The 25,930-nt window shown below is 41.7% G+C and overlaps 3 protein-coding genes across 3 annotated transcripts in view; 1 reads left to right on the top strand and 2 right to left on the bottom strand.

Moving 5' to 3' along the window:
• LOC311108574 (translocating chain-associated membrane protein 2-like) overlaps positions 1-25,930 on the bottom strand; it is a 266,741-nt gene that overhangs the window by 2,004 nt on the left and 238,807 nt on the right. The window contains exons 3-8 of the mRNA XM_084151228.1: positions 8,457-8,566; positions 7,214-7,330; positions 7,006-7,064; positions 2,418-2,502; positions 1,942-2,012; positions 85-189 (exon numbers count right to left, since the gene is read on the bottom strand). Of these exons, the coding sequence (XP_084007354.1) occupies positions 85-189; positions 1,942-2,012; positions 2,418-2,502; positions 7,006-7,064; positions 7,214-7,330; positions 8,457-8,566 (547 nt within the window). The remainder of the gene's footprint in view (positions 1-84; positions 190-1,941; positions 2,013-2,417; positions 2,503-7,005; positions 7,065-7,213; positions 7,331-8,456; positions 8,567-25,930) is intronic.
• On the top strand, positions 9,447-10,687 carry LOC311108576 (uncharacterized protein). The gene is made up of 3 exons (XM_084151230.1): positions 9,447-9,531; positions 9,748-9,895; positions 10,143-10,687. Exons 1-3 carry the CDS (start codon positions 9,501-9,503, stop codon positions 10,630-10,632), a joined length of 669 nt encoding a protein of 222 aa, XP_084007356.1. The 5' UTR covers positions 9,447-9,500; the 3' UTR covers positions 10,633-10,687.
• On the bottom strand, positions 14,417-16,560 carry LOC311108577 (uncharacterized protein). Its single transcript, XM_084151231.1, has 3 exons — positions 15,665-16,560; positions 15,114-15,533; positions 14,417-14,681 (listed from the first exon to the last, which is right to left on the bottom strand). Exons 1-3 carry the CDS (start codon positions 15,761-15,763, stop codon positions 14,640-14,642), a joined length of 561 nt encoding a protein of 186 aa, XP_084007357.1. The 5' UTR covers positions 15,764-16,560; the 3' UTR covers positions 14,417-14,639.

Consider the following 25,930-nt stretch of genomic DNA (forward strand, 5'->3'; position numbering starts at 1 on the left):
ATGACTCAACCGGGGATCCCCCATCCTTCCAATCTCAGGGCGGACACTAACCACAAGGCCACAGAGTTGGAAGTAGGAACTCACATCTTTTGGTGGCTCTCATCAGTGAAGTAGAACATTCTGGCGATGTGGAAGCCCAGCTCAGACAGGTACTGCAGACAGAGGAGTACCAGGCCCACAGGACTCAAACTGTGGGAGAGGAGGGAGGGAGGGAGGGAGGGAGGGAGGAGGGAGAGAGGGAGGGAGGGAGAGAGGGAGGGAGGGAGGGAGGGAGGGGAGTAATAGGGTTATAATGGTGTTTAGATATGCTTATGTGCTTTAATATGTACAGTGGGGAGAACAAGTATTTGATACACTGCCGATTTTGCAGGTTTTCCTACTTACAAAGCATGTAGAGGTCTGTAATAAAAAACAAAAATCCAGAAAATCACATTGTATGATTTTTAAGTAATTCATTTGCATTTTATTGCATAACATAAGTATTTGATACAGCAGAAAAGCAGAACTTAATATTTGGTACAGAAACCTTCGTTTGCAATTACAGAGATCATACGTTTCCTGTAGGTCTTGACCAGGTTTGCACACACTGCAGCAGGGATTTTGGCCCACTCCTCCATACAGATCCTTCAGGTTTCGGGGCTGTCGCTGGGCAATATGGACTTTCACCTCCCTCCAAAGATGTTCTATTGGGTTCAGGTCTGGAGACTGTCTAGGCCACTCCAGGACCTTGAGATGCTTCTCACGGAGCCACTCCTTAGTTGCCCTGGCTGTGTGTTTCGGGTCGTTGTCATGCTGGAAGACCCAGCCACGACCCATCTTCAATGCTCTTACTGAGGGAAGGAGGTTGTTGGCCAAGATCTCGCGATACATGGCCCCATCCATCCTCCCCTCAATACGGTGCAGTCGTCCTGTCCCCTTTGCAGAAAAGCATCCCCAAAGAATGATGTTTCCACCTCCATGCTTCACGGTTGGGATGGTGTTCTTGGGGTTGTACTCATCCTTCTTCTTCCTCCAAACACGGCGAGTGGAGTTTAGACCAAAAAGCTCTATTTTTGTCTCAGACCACATGACCTTCTCCCATTCCTCCTCTGGATCATCGAGATGGTCATTGGCAAACTTCAGACGGGACATGCGCTGGCTTGAGCAGGGGTACATTGCGTGCGCTGCAGGATTTTAATCCATGACGGCGTAGTGTGTTACTAATGGTTTTCTTTGAGACTGTGGTCCCAGCTCTCTTCAGGTCATTGACCAGGTCCTGCCGTGTAGTTCTGGGCTGATCCCTCACCTTCCTCATGATCATTGATGCCCCACGAGGTGAGATCTTGCATGGAGCCCCAGACCGAGGGTGATTGACCGTCATCTTGAACTTCTTCCATTTTCTAACAATTGCGCCAACAGTTGTTGCCTTCTCACCAAGCTGCTTGCCTATTGTCCTGTACCCCATCCCAGCCTTGTGCAGGTCTACAATTTTATCCCTGATGTCCTTACACAGCTCTCTGGTCTTGGCCATTGTGGAGAGGTTGGAGTCTGTTTGATTGAGTGTGTGGACAGGTGTCTTTTATACAGGTAACGAGTTCAAACAGGTGCAATTAATACAGGTAATGAGTGGAGAACAGGAGGGCTTCTTAAAGAAAAACTAACAGGTCTGTGAGAGCCGGAATTCTTACTGGTTGGTAGGTGATCAAATACTTATGTCATGCAATAAAATGCAAATTAATTACTTAAAAATCATACAAATGTGATTTTCTGGATTTTTGTTTTATATTCCGTCACTCACAGTTGAAGTATACTTATGATAAAAATTACAGACCTCTACATGCTTTGTAAGTAGGAAAACCTGCAAAATCGGCAGTGTATCAAATACTTGTTCTCCCCACTGTTTATATGTGCTAATATTAGGTACTTATCTATGTTTATATAGGTGCTTCTATGGGTGCTTACTTGAGCAGGTATGCTGCAGAGATGTGCAGCAGGTAGAGGCAGATGTACTGCAGCTGGCGAGGGATCTCCTCCTGAGGAACAACAACGAGTAGTCACATCAACAACGTCTGCATCTGGTTCTCTGTCAACACCAATGGAACCACTCAGAAAGACGGCATGTGGGTGCAAACTAATGTTGTATCAGAGGGATAGTTCACCCGAATGGCACGTTTCCATATTTGTTTCCTTTTACCTTGAAAGTAAAGGAGTCTATGGACAATGAGATGAATTGCAGCTTTCAAGGGGAGGAAAGTAACATGTGATTTTGTCATTTGAGTAAACAATAATTTTTAGGATGAATATAATCTGACAGAATTCCTTACTCAGACTATGGGCTGATTTAATGAAGATTTCCTTTCAGCTAATTGTTTTCACACAACACACACACACACACACACAGGTATCGGTCCTCTGTTTCCCACAGCCTCAGCACTGACCTTGCGTACTTTCTGGAAGTAGAGCTCAGGCAGGGCGTGAAGCCAGTAGGCCAGCTGAGTGAGGAAGAATAACTTCACCTGAAAGCTGCAACACACACAGGGAGAGGTTGTTCAAGGACACGGTACAGAGCAGGGGAACTAACCACTGATGTATATAAACCCTGGATTGCTGATGCTATGTATTGGCCATTGAGAGGCTTTGAAGCCACTGGCAATCCCCAGTAGGAGCAGTCCTCTGTAGGAATTAATGGAATTCTACAGTATTTAATTAAATGTTTCAAGGGGAAAAAATGACATGTATTTAAGTATGTTGTTGTTGTTGTTGTTGTAGTGGTGACAGCAACATTAGTAATCTCAAAACATACTTTAAGGAAAATGTTTTTATATTTGTTTTCATTTTTAACTTACAGTATCAGTCAAAAGTTTGGACACCTACTCATTCCAGGGTTTTTTATTTTTACTATTATTCTACATTGTAGAATAATAGTGAAGATGTCAACACTGTTAAGAGATAGATGGGAGGTGTTGAATGGTGCTGAAGGATGGGACTAATAACAACAACAAGATAACTAATGTAAAGCATACTGTGTCCTTAATAAGTACAGTGGGGGAAAAAAAGTATTTAGTCAGCCACCAATTGTGCAAGTTCTCCCACTTAAAAAGATGAGAGGCCTGTAATTTTCATCATAGGTACACGTCAACTATGACAGACAAATTGAGGGAAAAAAATCCAGAAAATCACATTGTAGGATTTTTAATGAATTTATTTGCAAATTATGGTGGAAAATAAGTATTTGGTCACCTACAAACAAGCAAGATTTCTGGCTCTCACAGACCTGTAACTTCTTCTTTAAGAGGCTCCTCGGTCCTCCACTCGTTACCTGTATTAATGGCACCTGTTTGAACTTGTTATCAGTATAAAATACACCTGTCCACAACCTCAAACAGTCACACTCCAAACTCCACTATGGCCAAGACCAAAGAGCTGTCAAAGGACACCAGAAACAAAATTGTAGACCTGCACCAGGCTGGGAAGACTGAATCTGCAATAGGTAAGCAGCTTGGTTTGAAGAAATCAACTGTGGGAGCAATTATTAGGAAATGGAAGACATACAAGACCACTGATAATCTCCCTCGATCTGGGGCTCCACGCAAGATCTCACCATGTGGGGTCAAAATGATCACAAGAACGGTGAGCAAAAATCCCAGAACCACACATGGGGACCTAGTGAATGACCTGCAGAGAGCTGGGACCAAAGTAACAAAGCCTACCATCAGTAACACACTACGCCGCCAGGGACTCAAATGCTGCAGTGCCAGACATGTCCCACTGCTTAAGCCAGTACATGTCCAGACCCGTCTGAAGTTTGCTAGAGTGCATTTGGATGATCCAGAAGAGGATTGGGAGAATGTCATATGGTCAGATGAAACCAAAATATAACTTTTTGGTAAAAACTCAACTCGTCGTGTTTGGAGGACAAAGAATGCTGAGTTGCATCCAAAGAACACCATACCTACTGTGAAGCATGGGGGTGGAAACATCATGCTTTGGGGCTGTTTTTCTGCAAAGGAAAGAATGAATGGGGCCATGTATCGTGAGATTTTGAGTGAAAACCTCCTTCCATCAGCAAGGGCATTGAAGATGAAACGTGGCTGGGTCTTTCAGCATGACAATGATCCCAAACACACCGCCCGGGCAACGGAGGAGTGGCTTCGTAAGAAGCATTTCAAGGTCCTGGAGTGGCCTAGCCAGTCTCCAGATCTCAACCCCATAGAAAATCTTTGGAGGGAGTTGAAAGTCTGTGTTGCCCAGCGACAGCCCCAAAACATCACTGCTCTAGAGGAGATCTGCATGGAGGAATGGGCCAAAATACCAGCAACAGTGTGTGAAAACCTTGTGAAGACTTACAGAAAACGTTTGACCTGTGTCATTGCCAACAAAGGGTATATAACAAAGTATTGAGAAACTTTTGTTATTGACCAAATACTTATTTTCCACCATAATTTGCAAATAAATTCATAAAAAATCCTACAATGTGTTTTCTGGAAAATGTTTTCTCATTTTGTCTGTCATAGTTGACGTGTACCTATGATGAAAATTACAGGCCTCTCTCATCTTTTTAAGTGGGAGAACTTGCACAATTGGTGGCTGACTAAATACTTTTTCCCCCACTGTATATAAGTTATACACTACCGGTCAAAGGTTTTAGAACACCTATTCATTCAAGGGTCTTTCTTTATTTTTACTATTTTCTACATTGTAGAATAATAGTGAAGACATCAAAACTATGAAATAACACACATGGAATCATGTAGTAACCCCCAAAAAAAAAGTGTTAAACAAATCTAAATATATTTTAGATTTGAGATTCTTCAAATAGCCACACTTTGCCTTGACAGCTTTGCACACTCTTGGCATTCTCTCAACCAGCTTCATGAGGTAGTCACCTGGAATGCATTTCAATTAACAGGTGTGCCTTGTTAATTTGTGGAATTTCTTTCCTTCTTAATGCGTTTGAGCCAATCAGTTGTGTTGTGATAAGGTAGGGGTGGTATACAGAAGATAGCCCTATTTGGTAAAAGACCAAGTCCATATTATGGCAAGAACAGCTCAAATAAGCAAAGAGAAACGACAGTCCATCATTACTTTAAGACATGAAGGTCAGTCAATACGGAAAATGTCAAGAACTTTGAACGTTTCAAGTGCAGTTGCAAAAACCATCAAGCGCTATGATGAAGCTGGCTCTCATGAGGACCACCACAGGAAAGGAAGACCCAGAGTTACCTCTGATGCAGAGGATAAGTTCATTAGAGTTACCAGCCTCAGAAATTGCATCCCAAATAAATGCTTCAGAGTTCAAGTAACAGACACATCTTAACATCAACTGTTCAGAGGAGACTGAGTGAATCAGGCCTTCATGGTCGAATTGCTGCAAAGAAACCACTACTAAAGGACACCAATAAGAAGAAGATACTTGCTTGGGCCAAGAAACACGGGCAATGGACATTAGACCAGTGGAAATCTGTCCTTTGGTCTGATGAGTCCAAAAAAACAAGTGCTCAGCATATGTGGGAACTCTTTCAAGACTGTTAAACGCATTCCAGGTGAAATGGTTTGAGAGAATGCCAAGAGTATGCAAAGCTGTCATCAAGGCAAAGGGTAGCTACATTGAAGAATCTCAATTTTTTGTTTAACACTTTTTTGGTTACTACATGATTCCATATGTGTTATTTCATAGTTTTGATGTCTTCACTATTCTACAATGTAGAAAATAGTAAAAATAAAGACAAACCCTTGAGTAGGTGTGTCCAAACTTTTGACTGGTACTGTATGTTTAGCTGAGATATTATAATTTAAAGTGAAGGTGTCTGTAATAGAATAAATGTGGCTAAATGGAATGTAGACATTAATAAATGCATTTTTATAGCATCCAAAATGTTTTTTAAAAAATACAATGGAGGAGGAGTGCCAAGATTGAGGAAAGGTGGCTTCAACACAGCGCCCCCTATCAGTCATATATTGTGTATATATACAGTGCATTCGGAAAGTATTCAGACCCCTTGACTTTTTCCAAATGTTCTTACGTTACAGACTTATTCTAAAATAGATTAAATTGTTATTTGTTATAAAAACTGAAATATCACATTTACATAAGTATTCAGACCCTTTACTCAGTACTTTGTTGAAGCACCTTTGGCAGCGATTACATCCTAGAGTCTTCTTGGGTATGACGCTACAAGCTTGGCACACCTGTATTTGGGGAGTTTCTCCCATTCTTCTCTGCAGACCCTCTCAAGCTCTGTCAGATTGGATGGGGAGCGTTGCTGCACAGCTATTTTCAGGTCTCTCCAGAGATGTTCGATCAGGTTCAAGTCCGGGCTCTGGCTGGGCCACTCAAGGACATTCAGAGACTTGTCCCAAAGCCACTCCTGCGTTGTCTTGGCTGTGTGCTTAGGGTCGTTGTCCTGTTGGAAGGTGAACCTTCACCCCAGTCTGAGGTTCTGAGCGCTCTAGAGCAGGTTTTCATCAAGGATCTCTGTACTTTGCTCCGTTAATCTTTTCCTCGATCCTGACTAGTCTCCCAGTCCCTGCCACTGAAAAACATCCTCACAGCATGATGCTGCCACCACCATGCTTCACCGTAGGGATGGTGCCAGGTTTCCTCCAGATGTGAGGCTTGGCATTCAGGCCAAAGAGTTCAATCTTCGTTTCATCAGAGCAGAGAATCTTGTTTCTCATTGCCTGAGAGTCTTTAAGTGCCTTTTGGCAAACTCCAAGCAGGCTGTCGTGCTTTTTACTGAATTTGAAAAAAAATCTAAAAACCTGTTTTCGCTTCGTCATTATGGGGTATTGTGTGTAGATTGATGAGGATTTTGTATTTATTTAATCCATTTTAGAATAAGGCTGTAACGAAACAAAATGTGGAGAAAGTAAAGTGGTCTGAATACTTTCCGAAGGCACTGTATGTATGTATATAAATAAATCATTTGAACTACCCCTATAGGTCCTGGTCAAGAGCAGTGCGGTATTCACGGAATAGGGTGCCATTTGAGCTGCAGAGCCTGTTTTAGTGCTGAGTCATCATACCGGAGGTGGACATGTGGGTAGTTCTCCCAAAGACTGCTAGGGTGAAACAGGTATCCTTCCTGCAAAGGGAAAATGGATCCTTCAGTGGAAATCTTCATGATGATTGGACCTAACGCTACACATTGGTGTGTGTGTGTGTGTGTGTGTGTGTGTGTGTGTGTGTGTGTGTGTGTGTGTGTGTGTGTGTGTGTGTGCATGCATTTCTTACTGTTATAAGTATGTAGAAACTCCACACGCTGGACACCAGGTGAAACACACACAGCTGGCCTGACTCACTGAACTTGGTGTTCTTGCTTTTTGAGAGATTGAGGCGCCTATTCACTTTCTAACAACGGAACCAGAAGAATAAAATAGAGAGCTACAAAATGCCATTATGATACAAAATGAAGTGTACAAAAACAAGTTACCTACAACAAGATGGCAAGTGCTATCTTTAGCCACTCTTAAGTACTTCTACAAAGCAGGATCAATGAGTTCGCCAGCTAACTTTGATAAGCAATCAGAAATGACTACTGATTTGATGGTTCATTAAAAAAGCTAAACCTAGATATGTCTTTTAGTTTGTTAAATCAGAAAATGTTGACAAGTTTGCTGGCTAACTCCATATCCTGCTTTGTAGTATACCCCTCTGAGAGAAGACATACCGTTCAAGCGTTAACCCATTCTAAAACACACTTGATGATGGAGCTAGAGAGGAAAATAACAACACAATTCCATTCCTTTTTTTGAGATCAACCATTTTTATTACAATCTCATTCCTGTTACCCAGGTCCCAGATCTGTTTGTGCTGTCTTGCCAACTCTTATGGTCACTGTCACGCTAAACATAGGAGTTGGCAAGACAGCCCAAACAGATTTGGGATCAGGGCCCGTATCCACAAAGCATCTCAGAGTAAGATCTAGGATCAGTTTTGCCTTTTCGAATTTTGGCCTTAATGAATAAAGATTATAATGGAACAGATCCTAGATCAGCACTCTTATTCTGAAACGCTTTGTGGATACGTGCCCAGGCTACATTCCTGTGTCCTGGAAGTTGTCTAGGAGAGCAGACAGAAAGACAACTCAATTTGACCTTGTGACCTCATAAGGAGTATCTGCAGTAGGCCCATTGACGTTGATCTAAGGTCAGTTTTGCATGTCCTCTTCAAATGGTTAATGTAATGATTGACTGATCCTACATCTGTGCTTAAAAGGGCGCTCTACTACTCAGACCTGAATCTCCATTTTACCCCGTGTTTCCCTACCATTGTATCCACAAGTCGGTCCACCCCACCTAGCCCCATTGACCCCAGCCTGTAAAAGTTTAGCATCTATTGGTTTCAATTGACAGACAGTTAAGATGCCAGAGGGCCTGGCTGTTGCTTTGGAAACCTTTGCACCCCACTTAGAAAATCATCTAAGGGAAACAAAAACACTAATACCCACAATGCAGTGGGTCTTGGTAGTACTTACATCCAGGACGTACTCCTGCACCACGGCGTGGAGGATGATGGTGATGAAGAAATAGAAGAGGATGGTGGTGCAGTCCTGCCAGCCGTACCGGTACAACATCACCTCTCCCTCTGGACAGAAGGACAAACAAACAGACAGGACGGAGGACGGACAGGACGGAGGACGGACAGACAGGAGGACGGACAGACAGGACGGAGTACGGACAGACAGGACGGAGTACGGACAGACAGGACGGAGTACGGACAGACAGACAGGAGGACGGACAGACAGACAGGAGGACGGACAGACAGACAGGAGGACGGACAGACAATGGAGGGCAGGGAGGCATAATGAGTGACAGGGACACTCGTCATACACACAAAAGTAGGCTACAGCTAGGAATGCATGGATGACAACAGGTATTCTCAGAACAACTGTTATTATCTGCAGCTCTTTCAGACTCAAAAGGAGGAAAACTAGAATACAAAACCAAGCCTCAAGATCGCATGACTGTAAGTCGCTTTGGATAAAAGCGTCTGCTAAATGGCATATTATTATTATTATTATTATTATTAAAACTTATAGCTAATGTAACAGATGGTGCCAGTAGGCTACAGCACAACACACCAGTGCAGCTTATGTCTGTCAACCCTATCATTTATGTTTTAATCCTTTCCTCTTCCTTTGCAGTGCACAAGCTCATCACATACTCCTTCCACCACAAGACAGTGACCCAGCTACTCCTCAGTATTGGGGTTCTGGTGCCCCTCTGTGGAGGCATTGAGAAGAGTGTGGGCACTGTTCGGTTCCTCCTCATGTTTCTGCTGCTCTCTATCAGCACAGGGGTGTTGTACACCATACTGGGTCTGCTACTGTTTGGTGCATCTGCCCAGAACCAGGTGGAGGGGTTCATTCCAGTGTCCCTCTCCCTTATGGGTATGGCCACAGTGCACTCCCGTATGGTTAAGGGCTTTCTTTTCGGGGTCACTGTACCCATGTTAGCCCTGCCCTGGCTGTTTCTGTTCATCATAACACTTTTGGTCCCACACACTGTCTTCCTTTGCAATGCCATCGCCATCATCGCAGGGGGGGATCTGTATCCTTACTCCAACCTCATTGTGGTTCAAAATAACTGATACACTCCTCTGCAGTATGTCACAGCTTTATAAGTGTGCTTAGTAGTGTAGTTAAGTGGTAATAGGTTATAGGTGTTGTATATGAATCCTGCTGCTGAACATTATGGCATGTTTGTTTAGAAAAAATATTGCATCACTGCGTCACACATTCTCCTTAACTTGCACTGGTGAAACAGACGGAAAGGGCTGGCTCTCACTTCTGGACATGTCCGATGCCAGGGCATCAGTGCTGGACAAGAAGATGCCTTTCAGGCTGCTGAGGAACATTGGTGTCCTGTATGTCCCTGCATCAACAGAGGAGAGAAGGAAGACGGTCCACCCACCGTGAGTACTGAGAAAGCACCAGACATATCATTTATCAGACAAGACAAGAGGTCATTAAATAACAATTACTGTGTGCAAGCCAGAGCACATAATGTTCTACAGTATAATGAGGTGCAGTTATAATTGATGATCCTCAGCTGTAATTGAATACTGTACAATAGGCACCTAGTGGTCCCCCATGATTAGATAGAGAATCACTGGTATAGATAGGCTCTCTGAAATCTGTCCACGTTCTCATTGATTGCAGAATCATTCCAATCCCAGGCTCCTACCCAGTCCAAGCCTACGCTCCAGTGTCCTTTACCTCCAACCTACAGGCTACCGAGACCACACCAAAGACATTTGAAGGCTGGGCCCACTCCTACTATACACAGGGGAGCCCTGTTCAGCTCTCAGGTTATTACGGACACAACCATGGATATGGCCTCAAGCATAGCTTTGGGCCAAGTCACGGACATAGTCACGAACGTGGACACAGCTGCAGCCACAGCCAAGGTCATGGACATAGTCACGAACACAGCTTCGGCCATGGACTCAGTCATGGGCATGCATCTGCCTCTCAAACCAGCAGTCACTTGGCTCCAGTGGCTCAACATCCACATTCTCAACATTCCCACCTCAGTCCACTGTCTGTGTCTGTCAGTGCCCCCCAGAGTTTCACAGCAAAGATGCCGGAGTCACTGCCAGAATCTGTGATGGTTCACCCAGGAGCACCTGTGTCTTCACTGACAGATTGATGACTTCAATCCGTAACGGCAAAACTCGCTATAGCTCGATTGAAATTTAAAGGCAATGTTCGGGAAGACCGGAAATTACATTTACATTTCAAGCGGGCTATTTTCAGCAATCACAATCCTTGTAAAAACGTCAACTCTTGGTATAACGAATAACATTAAAAAAATACAAATGTCAGTGTGGTTATAAGCCGCTATAGCTCTGAACTACGGCGATACGGATTTAATCGAGCCCATAGTTGTCATTCAATGTGTTTTCTGTCTCATGTTATACATTGAGATGTAATATGCTTGGACATGTGTTTTGAGGCAGTATTTGAAGGTCCACTTTTTCTTCACTGATGTTTTTGGTTTGAATATACAAGCAGGCTCTGAATGTTCAAGGTCAAATCAATGCAATAAAGGGTTTGCTTGTCAGTTGATTGTAAGACCACTCCTTTTGGCTTGTGTGTTTTGTACTTTGTGTTTTTTTACACAGACGGTAGACAAATCTCTTGGTACTCTTGATTTATATAACCTAGATTAAAACAAAGTTTTTCAAAACCCTTAGTAAACCAGAACAGTTTTTAGTTCAAACTAAAAAAAATTATCACACTAATGTATTATCAGTTTTTCCCCCTTAACTACACTTAACAAAAATATAAATGCAACATGTAAAGTGTTGGTCCCATCACAGTATATTTTACATTAGTTATCTTGTTGTTTTTAATCCCACCCTTCAGCTCCACTCAACCCCTCCCATCTATCTCTTAACACCATCCATTTTTTATTTACATTTGCCATATATTTTTCAACTGTGCTGTGATGTTTCACAAAAGTTCTGAACCTTTCTATTCTCATAGTTTCTACAGATTGTAAATTAAAGATAAACATTTTTGTTAAAAGTATTATTATATTATTGATCGATTGACTATGACTTTTCAAATCACCCAGTAGTGCTATCTGCAGAGTTAGCTCCAGGTAAATGTTGCACTTCTTCAACCATTCCTGGACCTTTGACCAAAAACAAGCTACACATGGACAGTACCAAAACAAATGATCTAATGAATCGGTCTCTTCGCAGAAAAATCTGCAGAGCTGGGATGGTTGTATCCCCCATATATATAACATTATATTGGTTGCAAGAATTTTGTATAATAATTTTAATTGAAAAATGTTAGGTTTTGAATCCGGCGTTGTTTTGCGTATCAGTTCATAAACCATGTGCCATGGTATCGGTACATCGAAAATCTCTTTCCAACTATTTTGCAATCTATATGGCACAGCTGTCAATTTTTTTGTCCTTAAATAAAACTGATATACTTTTTTATTTATCACAATTTTCTTTAACCAATTTTGGTCTTTAATGAAGACAAGTTCCTTATTTTTTCCCCCTTCCACTTGCCTCTTCCATTTTTGCGTTAATGCTGCAATTAGTTGGTTGTAATTTTGCGTAGAGCAGACATTTCCATATATTTCTGTTAGCTGCATGTGTGACATAACTCCACTAGTCCTATTTATGATATCATTTACAAAGATTATACCTTTTTTAAACACTTTTTCGAAAAAATAATAATATAAAAATTATATTTGAGTTTGACCACAATATTTGTTGTATTATTTGTTCTGTCTTTTTATGTGGATTAAACTGAAATCGCAAGCAACTTTCTATGGCTTATTTTTAAAATAGTGATATTTTGGAGATGATTTCATTTTCAGTGAGAGGTTGTAATCTGAATAAAGGGGAAAAGGCCATTCTTGAACATGGGGTGAGATATTCTTATTAATCTGCTAGAAAACCAGTTTGGATTTAAGTATAACTTTTGCATGACTGAAGCCTTTAGTGAGAGGTCTAATGCTTTAATATTTAATAATTTCTGCCCTCTGAATTCATGTTCATTATATAAATAGGCACGTTTAATTTTGTCTGGCTTGCCGTTCCAAATAAAATTGAATCTTTTTTTTGCTCATATAATTTTTAAAAACAGGTCCCTAGATGTAGGCAAGACCATAAGCAAATAGGTAAACTGGGATATGACTAAAGAGTTAATCAGGGTGATTTTACCACAAATAGACAGGTATTTTCCTTTCCATGGTAGAAAATTTGTATATATTTTTGCTAACTTTCTATTAAAATGTATTGTAGTGAGATAATTTCTTTATTTTGGGATATGTATACCGAGTATGTCCACATCACCGTCAGACCATTTTATTGGTAAATTACACGGTAATGTAAAAGGTTAGAAAAAGTACCTAGATCCTCTATGAGGCTGTGGAGGGATCCAAATTGTGGATTTAAAGAAAGCATGAATCTCAGCGTACAATGACATCTTTGTTTTTAAGCCCTTGATTTCTAACCCCTTGATATTATTGTTGGATCTGATTTTAATAGCTAACATTTCGATGGCCATAATAAATAGATATGCAGATAGTGGACAACCTTGTTTTACTCCTCTTGACAGCTTAATACTTTCTGAGAAGTAGTTATTATTTACTATTTTACACCTAGGGTTACTCTACATACTGTAACTTTAACCCATTTTATAAGAGATTCTCCAAAATTGAAATTTATTCCAGGCATTTATATATAAATTCCAGTCGTACTTTATCAAAAGCCTTTTCAAAGTCAGCTATGAATACCAGGCCTGGTTTCCCAGATTTTTCATAGTGTTCTATTGTTTCCAGTACTTGTCTTATATTATCTCCAATGTATCGTCCATGTAAACAACCTGTCTGATTAGGATGAATAATATCCGACAATACCTTTTTAATTCTATACGCTATACATTTTGCTAGAATTTTTGCATCACAACACTGAAGTGTAAGGGGCCTCCAATTTTTTTAATGGACCGGATCTTTATATTTACCACTTGGATGCTGTTTCAGTAATAATGAAATCAGACCTTGTTGAGTTTTTGTAGGTGTGGTTAAAACATGCTAATAAGGGTCCTCTGAGTATATCAAATAAGGTTTGGTATACCTCGACTGGTATGCCATCCAACCCTGGAGTTTTCCCAGACTTAAAGGCTTTAATTGCATCAAGAAGTTCCTCCTCTGTAATTTGGCCTTCACAAGAGTCTTTCTGTACAGCTGTTTATTTTACATCATTAATAGAAAAATATATATACAATGATCTTCGGTTAGTGGAGATGGAGGAGACTGAAACGAAAACATATGCTTAAAGTTATAGGCTATTTATTACATCTGTTTGCCAGCTCCAGGTAAGCTACACAAGTGGCACAAATTGACTTGCAATGACTCCAGTGATATCTTAATTTCAACATTTTTATTGTATCAAATGGTAGGCTACAGTATCCTACAATGGCATACAAATTAATAGCATACTTGATGGCCGGTGACTCAGCTGCCTGCTGTGGCTCTAAAACACACACACAAAAACACGGCCCTCCCCCTTCCTACTGCTCACTCAGTAACAACCTGCCTGCTCACTGCCTGGTAGTCAGCAGCAGGTCACAGTGAAAAATATGTTTTGTTTGAAGAAATGCCATGTTTACCCCCCGCGACATCGTTTTCAAAGTAGCCCAAATGTTAGCAAAACTGCGGACATGGCAACCCTGCACTGAAGCATCTGCTCGTTGCATGGTAACAATAGTCTCTCTGCCTGGTTGGGTTTCTGGTGAGCAAACCAACTATTTTGTGCACTACTGCCACCTACAGTGGGATCCAGTGCAGGACAGCAGAATATAAAACACCCACTGGTACATAACATGTCATGTAATTTCACTACAATAATTGTTCCCTTGCTGTAATTAATGAAGAACAAAAAAACAGTCTGACACAAATAATTGCAATTTCAAAAGCTTTATTGAAAATGCATATTTCAAACATTTTTTGTAGTTTTTTTATTTTAAAGAATAGTGCATGTCTCAAAATATTAGAACGAGACCAATATGTGTATTTTTCTAAACATAGTTCCTGTGTCTGAAATTAAGTTTCTGTGTGTATTGGAGGAGTAAGCAATACTCAAAATATCTGTGTGTGTGTGTGTTGTAGTAGTAGATGGCCATTATTTATTCAAACATCTCAGTTTGGGCAGCAGCCACTGGAGAAACCTGTCAATCAAACAGGAGAATAAATAGTAGTTTTCACTTACACATCAGATAGCTGCTCTTTCTCTGCTACCTCATTCTATTTCTATAATTCTCTACCTCATTCTATTTCTATAAATCTCAAAAATGCCCTTGTTATGTTCTACTTCTCCTTCTTCTATTTCCTCACCTCTTCCTCAGACTCTTATTTTCCTCTTTCTTGTCCTCCTTACTTTCTCCAACATTTTCCACCTGCTTCATGTTACTAGCCTGCTCTTGCTTCACTCGCTTTTTTGCCTTGCCCTTTTTCCTTTTGACCTTCCCTTCCTGAATATTTTGGACAAGGAGATAAAGTAATATAAGCTTATGGCTATTTTCTACTCTTGAGCTACGATATCTAGAGTTATGATATACTGTAGGACATATGGCCAATATCCCCTTCCTGTTTCCTCTCACCTGTGGGTACACTCCTGTCATTTTCTGCGCCATTTCCTGGAGCAGCTTCCTGCTGTTCTCACTCAGGTTGGTGATGGGGGCCAGGCGAGGGCTTCCTGTATTGGTGATGGGGGCCAGGCAAGGGCTTTCTGTATTTCCTCTCACCTGTGGGGCCACTCCTGACATTTTCTGGAGCAGCTTCCTACCGTTCTCGCTCAGGTTGGTGATTGGGGCCAGGCGAGGGCTGTGGTGGTATGGTAAGTACTCCACAGCAGGCGGAGCAACAATGACAGGGACAGGGCTGGGAGGAGTCAGAGGCTTTGGGACATCCTCTGGAGAGGGCAGGGCCCGTAGGGCTTCAGCCAGGGTCCAGGGTGCTGAGGTCACAAGAGGAGAAAGGCAAGTCTGGCCAGGCACAGGACCAGAGACTTTCCCTGGGCTCTGTAATACCAGAAACAACAAACAAACTGTCAGGACAGTGCTATGTTATACACAATCTCTAGATATACTGTATAACTAATCTATAAATACATTAGATACATGACTACACTCAATAAGTAAGAGTAACTTACAAAGCGCTGGACTTCATACTTCTTTTTTTCAAGCTTGAGGAGCCTGTTCTTGGCTATGCTGGTCTTCATTTCTGCCATGCTCTCTACCATTTCGGCCATCTCTCCAGTGCATTTCTTGAAAGCCACTTTCAACCTTTCCAAGTCATTCAGCCAACTGTCCAGGTCTACTGCCTCAAGATCTCATTTTGCTGCAGTTTCTCTTCATCACTTGGATCAGTGCCCTCAACTCCTCGCCCCTCCTCCCATTGTCTTCCCTATTCACATCTTCATCCCTCAGTCTTTCATCCTTCCTCCTCCCCATCCACTTCTCAACCCAGGCTCTGAAGCATCCCTCATTCTTCTTCTGCCTCTCTTGGTTGATGTCCAGACCGTCATTGACCGTCTTCAGGCCTTCCTCCAGGTCAAGCTCTATGGAGGCCAGGTTTTCTTTAATTCTCCTCAGGCTCTCCTCATTGGTGTTGGTCCACTGTGTCTTCTTGTCCAGCTGCTGCCTGCAGGGCCGGACAAAAGGGACCACCTACATCTGGCGTGACACCTTCTTCAGGGCACTCACAGAGGCAGGGAGAGGGATGTTGGGTTTGGCCACAATAATATGTACAGACATCGGGTCAAACAATTGAGATGTGACACACACTAGTGATGCGCGGGTTGACTCATAACCAGAAGTCCTGCGGTTATATCCACAGGGCGGGGGATTTAGGGTCATGAAATATTGTTGAATAAACAGAAAACAATACATAAAAAAATCCATAAATGTATAATTATTGTGCAAGTTATATCTATAGGCTATTTGGCATTAGTGTGTAAGCCTAAACTTTAGGGCATAACTTGACGCGCGCCAGATAGACTACACACCAATCACCAAACGCTTTAATTCAATAAGAGAAAAGCTACGAAATGGAAAGTTGAAAATAAAGAAGGGACGGCCAGAAAAGTAATGTTTGGAAAATATTTGGTGAAGTGTTAAAAGAGGATGATGGCAGTGCCTATGTTATGTGTGATGATTGTGAGGCACTATAGAAATTCGACAGTCACAAGAGGGGGATTCAAATAGGCCTATGGCACGTCAACGGAACAAACAGCCTACTGTTCAGATGGGTTAAATGGAAACTGAAATCTGGACACTGACTGTAGATCTTTAACCTCTCACAGTCTTAATATTAACTCCTGCAGAATTAAGCATTTCTTGCAGTAAAATGATAGGCTACACCAAATGTAGGCTTTATTTTGACTCAGGAACAGCAGTGGAGAAATATGATTTCTTTCAGCATCTTGAGGGAATGCAAATGCGCAGCTAGGGACTGCTTTATCAGCATCATAAAAGCTGATAATATTTCAACCACATAAAATGTGCATCCAAGCCAAACTGAAATCTTATCAGAAACATGTCTGGTCGTTTTCAACCCGTCAAACTGATGTCATTTGGAAATTTTGCACAGAAAATGTTTCCCTTTTGATCTTAAGTTATTGCATTTTCTTCTTGATCCCTAAAAGTTTTTGGTTTATTTAGTCTTCTATCTAATTATAGACAAGTTGACTAACAAATAGCCTACCAAAATGTTGGAAATTATAAGCAGAAACATATCCAAACTAGGCACAAAAAAATCCTGCACCCCCTGCTAAGAAATCGTTCTGACGGTGTTCTATATTTGCGGGTTAGGGTCAGGTGCGGGCCTCAGATTTTTACTTTATCACATATAGTCGGGCGGTTGCGGATGGGTTATTAGCAATTGCGGGTGGGTTCGGTTGAACAAACAGCTGACCCGCGCACCACTAACACACACACACACACACACACACACACACACACACACACACACACACACACACACACACACGTAAGAGCCTACCAGTCGAGGGTCCTTCAGTGAAGCCCCTTTTCTCAGTGGTTCCTTTGAAGGCCCTGGACTGTCCTCAGCAGAGGCATCATTGCCATTATCACACTGTGTGTCAGAGAGCTAGTTGGTCATAGTCCATTCTCCACATTCAGTCAAAGAGTTACTCAAATACATGCTGCAGAACATACCAGAAAGTCTGACTCATCGAAGGAGTGGAGAGAAAGATCGTCGTCCTCTACTATATCCCTCACTTTAAGCCTTGTCACCTTTCCATCCTCCTCATCCTTCACTTTCAGCAGTGGTGTCCTCCTTTCATGATCCTCATCATCAGACTGGGTATCAGAGTCAACTAGTCAGAGACTATTCTCCTTACAGTGATGTCACTCAACAAAGACATGGTGTACAACTGTCTTACCTCAGATTCACAGTCAGTGAAGGAGTAGATAGAGATGTCATCAGAGTTGGAGGATGAGATCACCCCATCATCATTTCTATCCATCAGCCGAGTCACCCTTCCAGACTGAGGAGACAGACAAAGGCATGTACTTAGGGCAGCCATAGAATACACTGGCATTGACTGTCAAGAAAATGTTGAATATTTAGGCAATCCAACATAGTTGTACAAGTAGTGAGTAATTTATGGGTAATTGAAAATGCAAGTGTATTGAAATGCAATAAATGCAACTCCCATAACATTAGGGATGGGGCTAAAGACTTTCCATACTGTAGGATTCTTTAGCATTTCTCTGTTCAAATATTTTTTTATTGAACACACACAAGAATGGTGTATAGGTATGAAAGACATGTGTACAGTTCTTATCTAAACATAAGAGAACAGACATGAACAACAAGACCCAGAGTTCTGGACACAAAACAAATATTACAAAACACGACATACAGAACAGGGACAGGTAGAAAGAAAAAGGGTATATGTAACCCCCCCCCTTTATCCCCCCCTATTCCACCCTATTCCCCTCCCGACTGCTCGAGTGTCAGGGCCAGCACACGCTGCCCAAAGGTAGATTACAATATGACAATTGAGAGTGCGTTAAAAAGTACAAATTCACAGCACCGACTGGTCCAGGTAAGAGAGGAAAGGCTGCCAGATTTGATCAAATGTTGATAATTTATTGTTCAGAATATATCTAATTCTTTCTAAGTGTACAGTTTTTGCCACTTCGCTGAGCCATAATTTGGTAGAGGGCGCTTCCCTCCTTTTCCAAAACAACAAGATTAATTTTTTTGCCGAAATGAGACTGTAAGAGATGAGTTGTTTTTGGGAGTTGGTTAATCCGTTTAGGGAATCGGACACTCCCAGGATTATCAGAAGCGGGTCTGGGTCTATTGAAGTCTCCAGAACTTCAGAGAGGACCCCAAATATTCCACACCAATAACCATACAGACTAGAGCATAGGGCAAAGCAGTGGAGTAGTGTACCCTGCTCAGCCTGACATTTATCACACATAGGGGATGTATCAGGAAATATCCTATGCAGTTTAGTTTTGGAGTAGTGTAATCTGTGTAATACCTTAAATTGTATGAGACGATGTCTGGAGTTAATGGAGCAGGTGTGGATATACTCCAAGCTATCCTCCCAGTCTGCCACCGAAATATCAGTCCCTAGTTCTTCCTCCCATTTTGCCTTAATGGCATCTGTAGAGGGTGCGCTAACAGATTGAAAAGCGTCATATAGACGAGATATCAGTTTGTCTGAGGTGGGGCATATTTTTATGCATCCGTCAAACATGGAAGGTTTAGCATTCTCAAATGTTGGGAGGTGTTTTCTAACATAGTCTCTAATTTGTAGGTATCTGAAAAAGTTACTTCTGGGAAGGTTATAAGTTTCCCTCAGCGCTTCAAAGGAAGCAAAGGTCCCTCCTATATATAAATCCCCTATGGTACTTATCCCCAACTCTCCCCATCGCTCAAAGGTGTTATCAAGGTTAGAGGGGGCAAAGGAGGGATTCCTGGCAACAGGGAGCATGAATGATATTGGTCTAAGCTCAAAGTGGACTTTAATTTGCTTCCAGATTCGGACTGTGCTATGTATAATAGGATTGTTATGGTAAAGTGACATCTCCAGATTAACAGGTGACAAAATCACGGCACCAATAGAGAAGGGATGACACTCCTCCCGCTCCATGCTAAGCCAGCTGGATGGCGGGGTTGCGTCATCCAGCAAAAACGTAACAGCGCGGAGGTTAGCGGCCCAATAGTAAAATATAAAATTTGGGAGAGACAATCCTCCTTCCATCTTGGATTTACATAGGTGTTTTATACCTATCCTGTGTGTTTTATAATCCCAGATGAAAGGATTGATAATAGAGTCCAGTTGTTTATGAAATGATTTAGGTATGAATACTGGGATGTTCTGGTATAGGTAGAGCAGTTGTGGGAGGAAGACCATTTTAATGGCATTAATTCTACCGAGCAGAGAAATTGGGAGAGTTCTCCAAAACTGTTTGTTTGCCTTGAGATTTTGCATCAGAGAAGGGAAATTCTCTTTAAATAGTAAGGAGTATTGTTTGGTAACTACAATTCCAAGGTAGATACATTTTTCTGAAGATAACTTAACTGGAAGATGTTCTAGCCAGGAGGTGTTTTGCAACCGTATGGGCATTAATTCCCTCTTGTTCCAATTTATTCTATATCCCGAGAAGGTACCAAACAAATTAATCACCTCAAGAATAGCTGGAATACTAGCGTGGGGTTCTGTTACATAGAGGAGAATATCATCTGCGTATAGGGAAATCTTATTTAGAGTATCTTTAGTATTATAGCCGTGTATTGCTGAATGAGATCTGATCGCTTGAGCGAGAGGTTCAATAATTAGGGCGAAGAGCATAGGCGACAGCGCACAACCCTGCCTTGTCCCTCTGTGGAGGTTAAATCGGGGCGACATTGATTGGTTAGTGAGTATTCTCGCACAGGGGTTCCTATATAAAAGCTGGATCCAATTTATGAACCCATCTCCAATATTAAATTTCTGTAGGACCTTGAATAGATAGGGCCACTCAACTTGGTCAAAGGCCTTTTCGGCGTCAAGAGATATAACGGCAAGGTCCACGTTAGGTAACCTCTGAGAATACATAATGTGAAGAGGCGCCTGAGATTGAAGAATGAGTTTCTATTAGGGATAAAGCCGGTCTGGTCCGAATGGACCAATTTGCCAATTAAAGTGCTAAGCCTGTTAGCCAGAGTTTTTGCTAAAATCTTTTGGTCTGTATTAAGGAGGGATATTGGTCTGTATGACCCTACCTCTTCCGGATCTTTACCCTTCTTATGTATAACTGTAATAAACGCCTCATCCAAAGTAGATGGGAGAGCTCCATCCTCATTGGCCCGAACCAACATTTTGTGCAGGTAGGGAGATAGCATGTTGCTGAATGTTTTATAGAATTCACCAGGGTATCCATCTGGGCCCGGGGTCTTGCCACTCTTTAGAGATTTAATTGTTTCTCTAATTTCTTCAAGAGATATTTCCTTATTCAGGAAGTTAGAGTCTTCCTGGTTCAGGGCAGGAAGATTACAGTCCTCCAAAAAGTTATGCATAATTAAGGGATTAGGATCCGCTTTAGATGTATATAGAGTCTCATAAAACTGACGGAATCTGTCATTGATGTCTTTGGGGGAGGAGAGTAATTCCCCAGATGCAGATTTAACTTTGTGAATCATTCGGTCACTCACGTTTTTTCGAAGTTGTCTGGCGAGTAATTTGTGTGGTTTGTCACCAAACTCAAAATATTTTTGCTTGGCATAGAGAAAAGATTTAGCAATTTTAGCCGAGAGGATCTGATTGTATTAAAATTTTAAAGACATAATTTGTTTATGTTTCTCCATAGATGGATGTCTAGCATTCTCCCTATCCAGTAAGTGAATTTGTCCCTCCAGTTCTACCAATTTTTTTCTGTTTTGCCTACTGGCAGTCTGAAAGGAGATGATACAGCCTCTCAAATAAGCCTTCAGCGTTTCCCACAATAATGCTGGGGAAGTCTCTGTGTTGTCGTTGGTATCAAATAAAAATGTAATTTGGTCTTTAAGATGTTCACAGAATGTTGGTTCTGTGAGGAGTTGAGGATTCAACCTCCAGACCCTCTCGTTTGGTACGATGTCACCCAATCTCAGGGAGAAGATGAGTGGACTGTGGTCAGAGATTATAATATCATGATATCTCACATTACAGGTATAGGGGAGTAGTTTAGCATCAACCAAAAAGTAGTCAATTCGAGTATATACATTGTGAACATGAGAGTAAAAGGAGTATTCCCTACCCGTAGGATTAGAGATCCTCCATATATCAAATAAGTTAGAATTTTTTATGTAGGTATTCAAGAATTCGCTTGAATAGGAGGTAGGGGTTCGCCGGGTAGAGGATCTATCCAAATATTGGTCTAGTACACAGTTAAGGTCCCCTCCAATGACCAGATTAGTATGGGAGATATCTGGAATCAGGGCAAGGACTCTTTTGAAAAAAGAGGGGTTATCAATGTTTGGCCCATAGATATTTAGTAGAGTTACAGAAGTAGAATGGATCTCTCCTATTACGATCACATAACGACCCTCTTTATCCACAATAGTGGTTTTATGTAGAAAGGGAATTCCTTTCCGTACCAGAATCGCTGTGCCTCTCGTTTTGGCAGAGAAGTTAGAGTGATACACTTGTCCCACCCACTTACATTTAAGTCTGTTATGAGATTTGTTTTTCAGATGGGTTTCTTGCAAAAATATAATATCAGACGAAAGTGCTTTCAAGTGGGCTAGGACCCTGCCTCTCTTAATTGGTTCGTTTAAACCCTTGACATTCCAGGAAGTGAATGTAAGTCCCGCCCTCCTCTCATTTGTAGTTCCTATGGTGGCCTGCATAACATGTAACTCACTAAAAAGGTAAGAAAGCGCACCAAACCATCACGATCAGCATATGTAGCACCTACACCCGAGCAGTATCCAACCCACCCCTCCCCCCCCGCAAGCACCTTTACTCTCCACCCTGTTCCCCTACTTTCCCCAACCTTTACCCCCCCCCCCATCAACCCACATTTAACAGGCATACACACATAGGACAGAAATAAATATGAAAATAAAAATAACAAACACATTGTCTGGCCGATGCCAAAAAAGCACGGCGCGCCCTCGAACAAGAGGTAAAACACAAATAAAATCCCAACTATGCGCTCACCTCTCGCTATCCTAGAACTTCTACTAACATATGAACTGAGGAGGCTCCCGCACTTAAAGTGTTCAATTAGCATCTAATAAACCTAAACAGAATAAGTTGCAACTTAAACATATTGCGCACTTAAGGTTAATCTTGGGTCAATCCCTGAGATAAGCAAGATGTATCATCACAAGATTCTATTGCTAAGCAATACCGGTCTAAACATAAACCATCAGTAACCGACATAGACAGCAGGACAGTTACATATTGTGGGTTAGGAGAAGGGAACAAGGATTTTGATAAATTGAACGTACCCCCCAATCAAAAAAATAACAAAGTAAATAAAAATGTAAAAAAATTAAAAAATGTAAAAATAATAATAATAATAATAATACATTATTTTCAAATAATTTAAAAAAATAGTGATTTATATATACATATGTGCACACATACACATCCACACACACACATACATACATGTGCATACCTACATACATACACACACACACATACGTATATATATATATATACGCACACACACACACATATACACACGTATACACGCACACATACATACACACACCCCAAAAAATATATACATATAAAATAAATATTCTTAAATATATACAGATACATACACACGCATACACACATACATCCATACACACACATCTACATACACAAACATGCATACCCCAGAATAATAATCTATACAAATTTAAAATATACACATACATAATACTAAAATGCTAAGAGAAAATAATAATAAAGTACAAATAATTATTATTATATGTACGCACAGGAATAATGTAAGAATTGAAAAATAAATAACGAAACAAAACAAAAATGGGGGAATATAAGTATATCCATCCGAAAGTGTCAATGATCCGACCTGGAAGGCCTCCCAAACAGGCATCGCTCTAAACCCAGTCGGAATGAAAGTGAAATTAACGTTAAGTGAGAGCTCTGACCGCCCTCCATTGGTCAGCTCATCGTATTACATGTTCGGTAGCCCTTGCTGAGACCGTTTAATACGGTTTCACCCGTTATGGTATGGTATGGTATGGATTCGAGTCCGTGAGCAGACCTTAACACACAATGACAAGGCACTCTAACCTGTACGGGGGATTGGTGTATATTCCCGGACAAACTTCTCTGCGTCCAGAACCGAGGAGAGCCAGATCTTCTCCCCGGAAGGCGGGGTAATTCTTAGTCTTGCAGGGAAGAGCAAGGCTGGGTGAAGATGGAGTTTGTAGAGTTTGGTCATGACATCTCTGTAGCCAGCGCGGTGCTTTGCCACATCGGGCGCATAGTCCTCATAGACACGAAAGGGGTGCCCTTTATGTAACAGGTTACCCCTCATTCGAGCCTCGCGCAGGATAAGATCCTTGGTCTTGAAACTGTGACAACAGATGATTACTGGGCGAGGACGCTGGCCCGGTCCAGGCACTGGGACAAGGGCGCGATGTGCACGGTCCACTAGGGGATCCGACGCCAAAACATCCGGTCCCATTGCATCCTTCAGTAGCTTGGCGAAGAAGTCGGTGGGGCGAGAGCCCGCCTCCACCCCTTCTGCCAGACCCACAACGCAAAGGTTATGCCGCCTGGATCTGCCCTCCAGGTCGACCACTTTCACAGAAAGCCTCTGCACATTATCCTGCAATGACGTGCATAGCATCTCTAACTCGTCGATCCTACCAGCGTTGAATTCAGAAGCTTTCTCAAGGTCCACAATACTCTGGCCCTGCGAAGCGACCGTTCGAATGGTGCTCTCGATTTTAGTGTCCAGTTCAGCAATAGTAGCCTTAAGATCCTCCGCTATAGCAACACGTAGTTCTCCCAAAGCCCGGGTAAGTTCTGTAAGTGTCACGTTGTTACCTGTGCCTTCCGCCATGTTTGTCTCGTTGTTTGGTGGGGTGTAGACCTCTGATGTGGATTTATTGTCCTTTGGTCGCTTATTACTAGGCATTTTCACATAGAAAGTTACAATATTGTATTAGTAAGAAAAGTTTGTTGTAACAAGTGCAATAAAGTAAGTTAGGTTAGATTATTTCGCAAAAAAGTTGCGGGAGCCTCTCACACACAGCCGTTCACTCCAACATGCTAGCTCCGCCCCATTCTTTAGCATTTCTAATGAATGATTGTCAATTCAACCAAGCCAACCAAAATGGCCATATGAATCAACAGATTGATCTATCTGTTCTGTCTCTATGGGAACAGCAGAGATGTCTGACCTGGCTAAGAGGCTCTGGATTGATGTCCCATCCATCCCCAGATGTCTGTTCCTGCCCACAGCTCACAATGATTGGCTGTGAACAGTAAAGAAAAAATGTAACACTCTTTTGCTCATTTTGGCCTTGGAAATAACTTGGAAATAAATGATGTAGCTATCAATAAATAATTTAAGTAGCTACTGTTATGTGGTTGATTTGAATGTGACATACAGGCCTTTTGTGGATCTGAGGGGTCTGCACTGAAGTAGACTGTCAAGACAATATTCCATTTCAAATGTGGTTAGATAAGGAGGGATATCTGCACTTGCTTTTATTGTGATAACTGCAGTTTGTACATGCAGCATAACTAATGTTTATGTGTTATTGTTTTCAGGTCAGATTTGACTTACAGGCCTTGGCCTTCTGCGCACTTTGCCGGTTGGCCACATCACAGAATCAGGGGTGTTCACCCTCACTGGATTCAACTGTCAACACAACACTCCATTTAAAAGGTGATAACAAAAACAGAAGATTTTTTAAATATATATATATATATTTGATATTTAACACATAAGGGCGGCGCCTTAAAGCTCTTTTGATTCACTCATCATTACGATTCATCTTGCTTTCTGAGGGATACATTTCCATCAATTGATTGGCACAAAACATATCCTGGCACACACACGCATAAAGGGCATGTCCCAAATGGCACCCCAGTGCCCATATATTGCACTTATTTTGACCTGAGTCCAATGGGCACAGGTCAAAAGTAGTACACTACAGGGTGCCATTTGGGACCAAAGAATGTAAGAGCCTACCAGACGTTCTAAACTCCAAATCACCTTGTGCAGTGCGCACGGGTCTATCCAACCGTTTCCAATCGTAGTATTTATTCTCTGCACAGTGTCAGCTAGGGCAGACTATGCACCTGAAACAACCTGACTGAAGAAAGCGATTGTACTGATTGTATCAAAGCTGAACACAGTTTATGTAGTGAATTTATGCTTGGTTACGTCACAATAGGTCACAGTTTTATGGCCGCGCATAATACGTCACAGGA

The sequence above is a fragment of the Coregonus lavaretus genome (assembly GCF_964263955.1).
Source record: "Coregonus lavaretus genome assembly, chromosome: 33".
NCBI classification, from domain to species: domain Eukaryota; kingdom Metazoa; phylum Chordata; class Actinopteri; order Salmoniformes; family Salmonidae; genus Coregonus; species Coregonus lavaretus.

Coding starts and splice junctions, on each gene's coding strand:
- LOC311108576 (XM_084151230.1), top strand. CDS start 9,501: ATGCCATCGCCATCATCGCAGGGGGGGATCT. Junction 9,532..9,747: donor ATCATCGCAGGGGGGGATCT/GTATCCTTACTC, acceptor CTGGTGAAACAG/ACGGAAAGGGCTGGCTCTCA. Junction 9,896..10,142: donor AGGAAGACGGTCCACCCACC/GTGAGTACTGAG, acceptor CATTGATTGCAG/AATCATTCCAATCCCAGGCT.
- LOC311108577 (XM_084151231.1), bottom strand. CDS start 15,763: ATGGCCGAAATGGTAGAGAGCATGGCAGAAATGAAGACCAGCATAGCC. Junction 15,534..15,664: donor AGTATGAAGTCCAGCGCTTT/GTAAGTTACTCT, acceptor CTGGTATTACAG/AGCCCAGGGAAAGTCTCTGG. Junction 14,682..15,113: donor TGACAGGAGTGTACCCACAG/GTGAGAGGAAAC, acceptor TTTGATTGACAG/GTTTCTCCAGTGGCTGCTGC.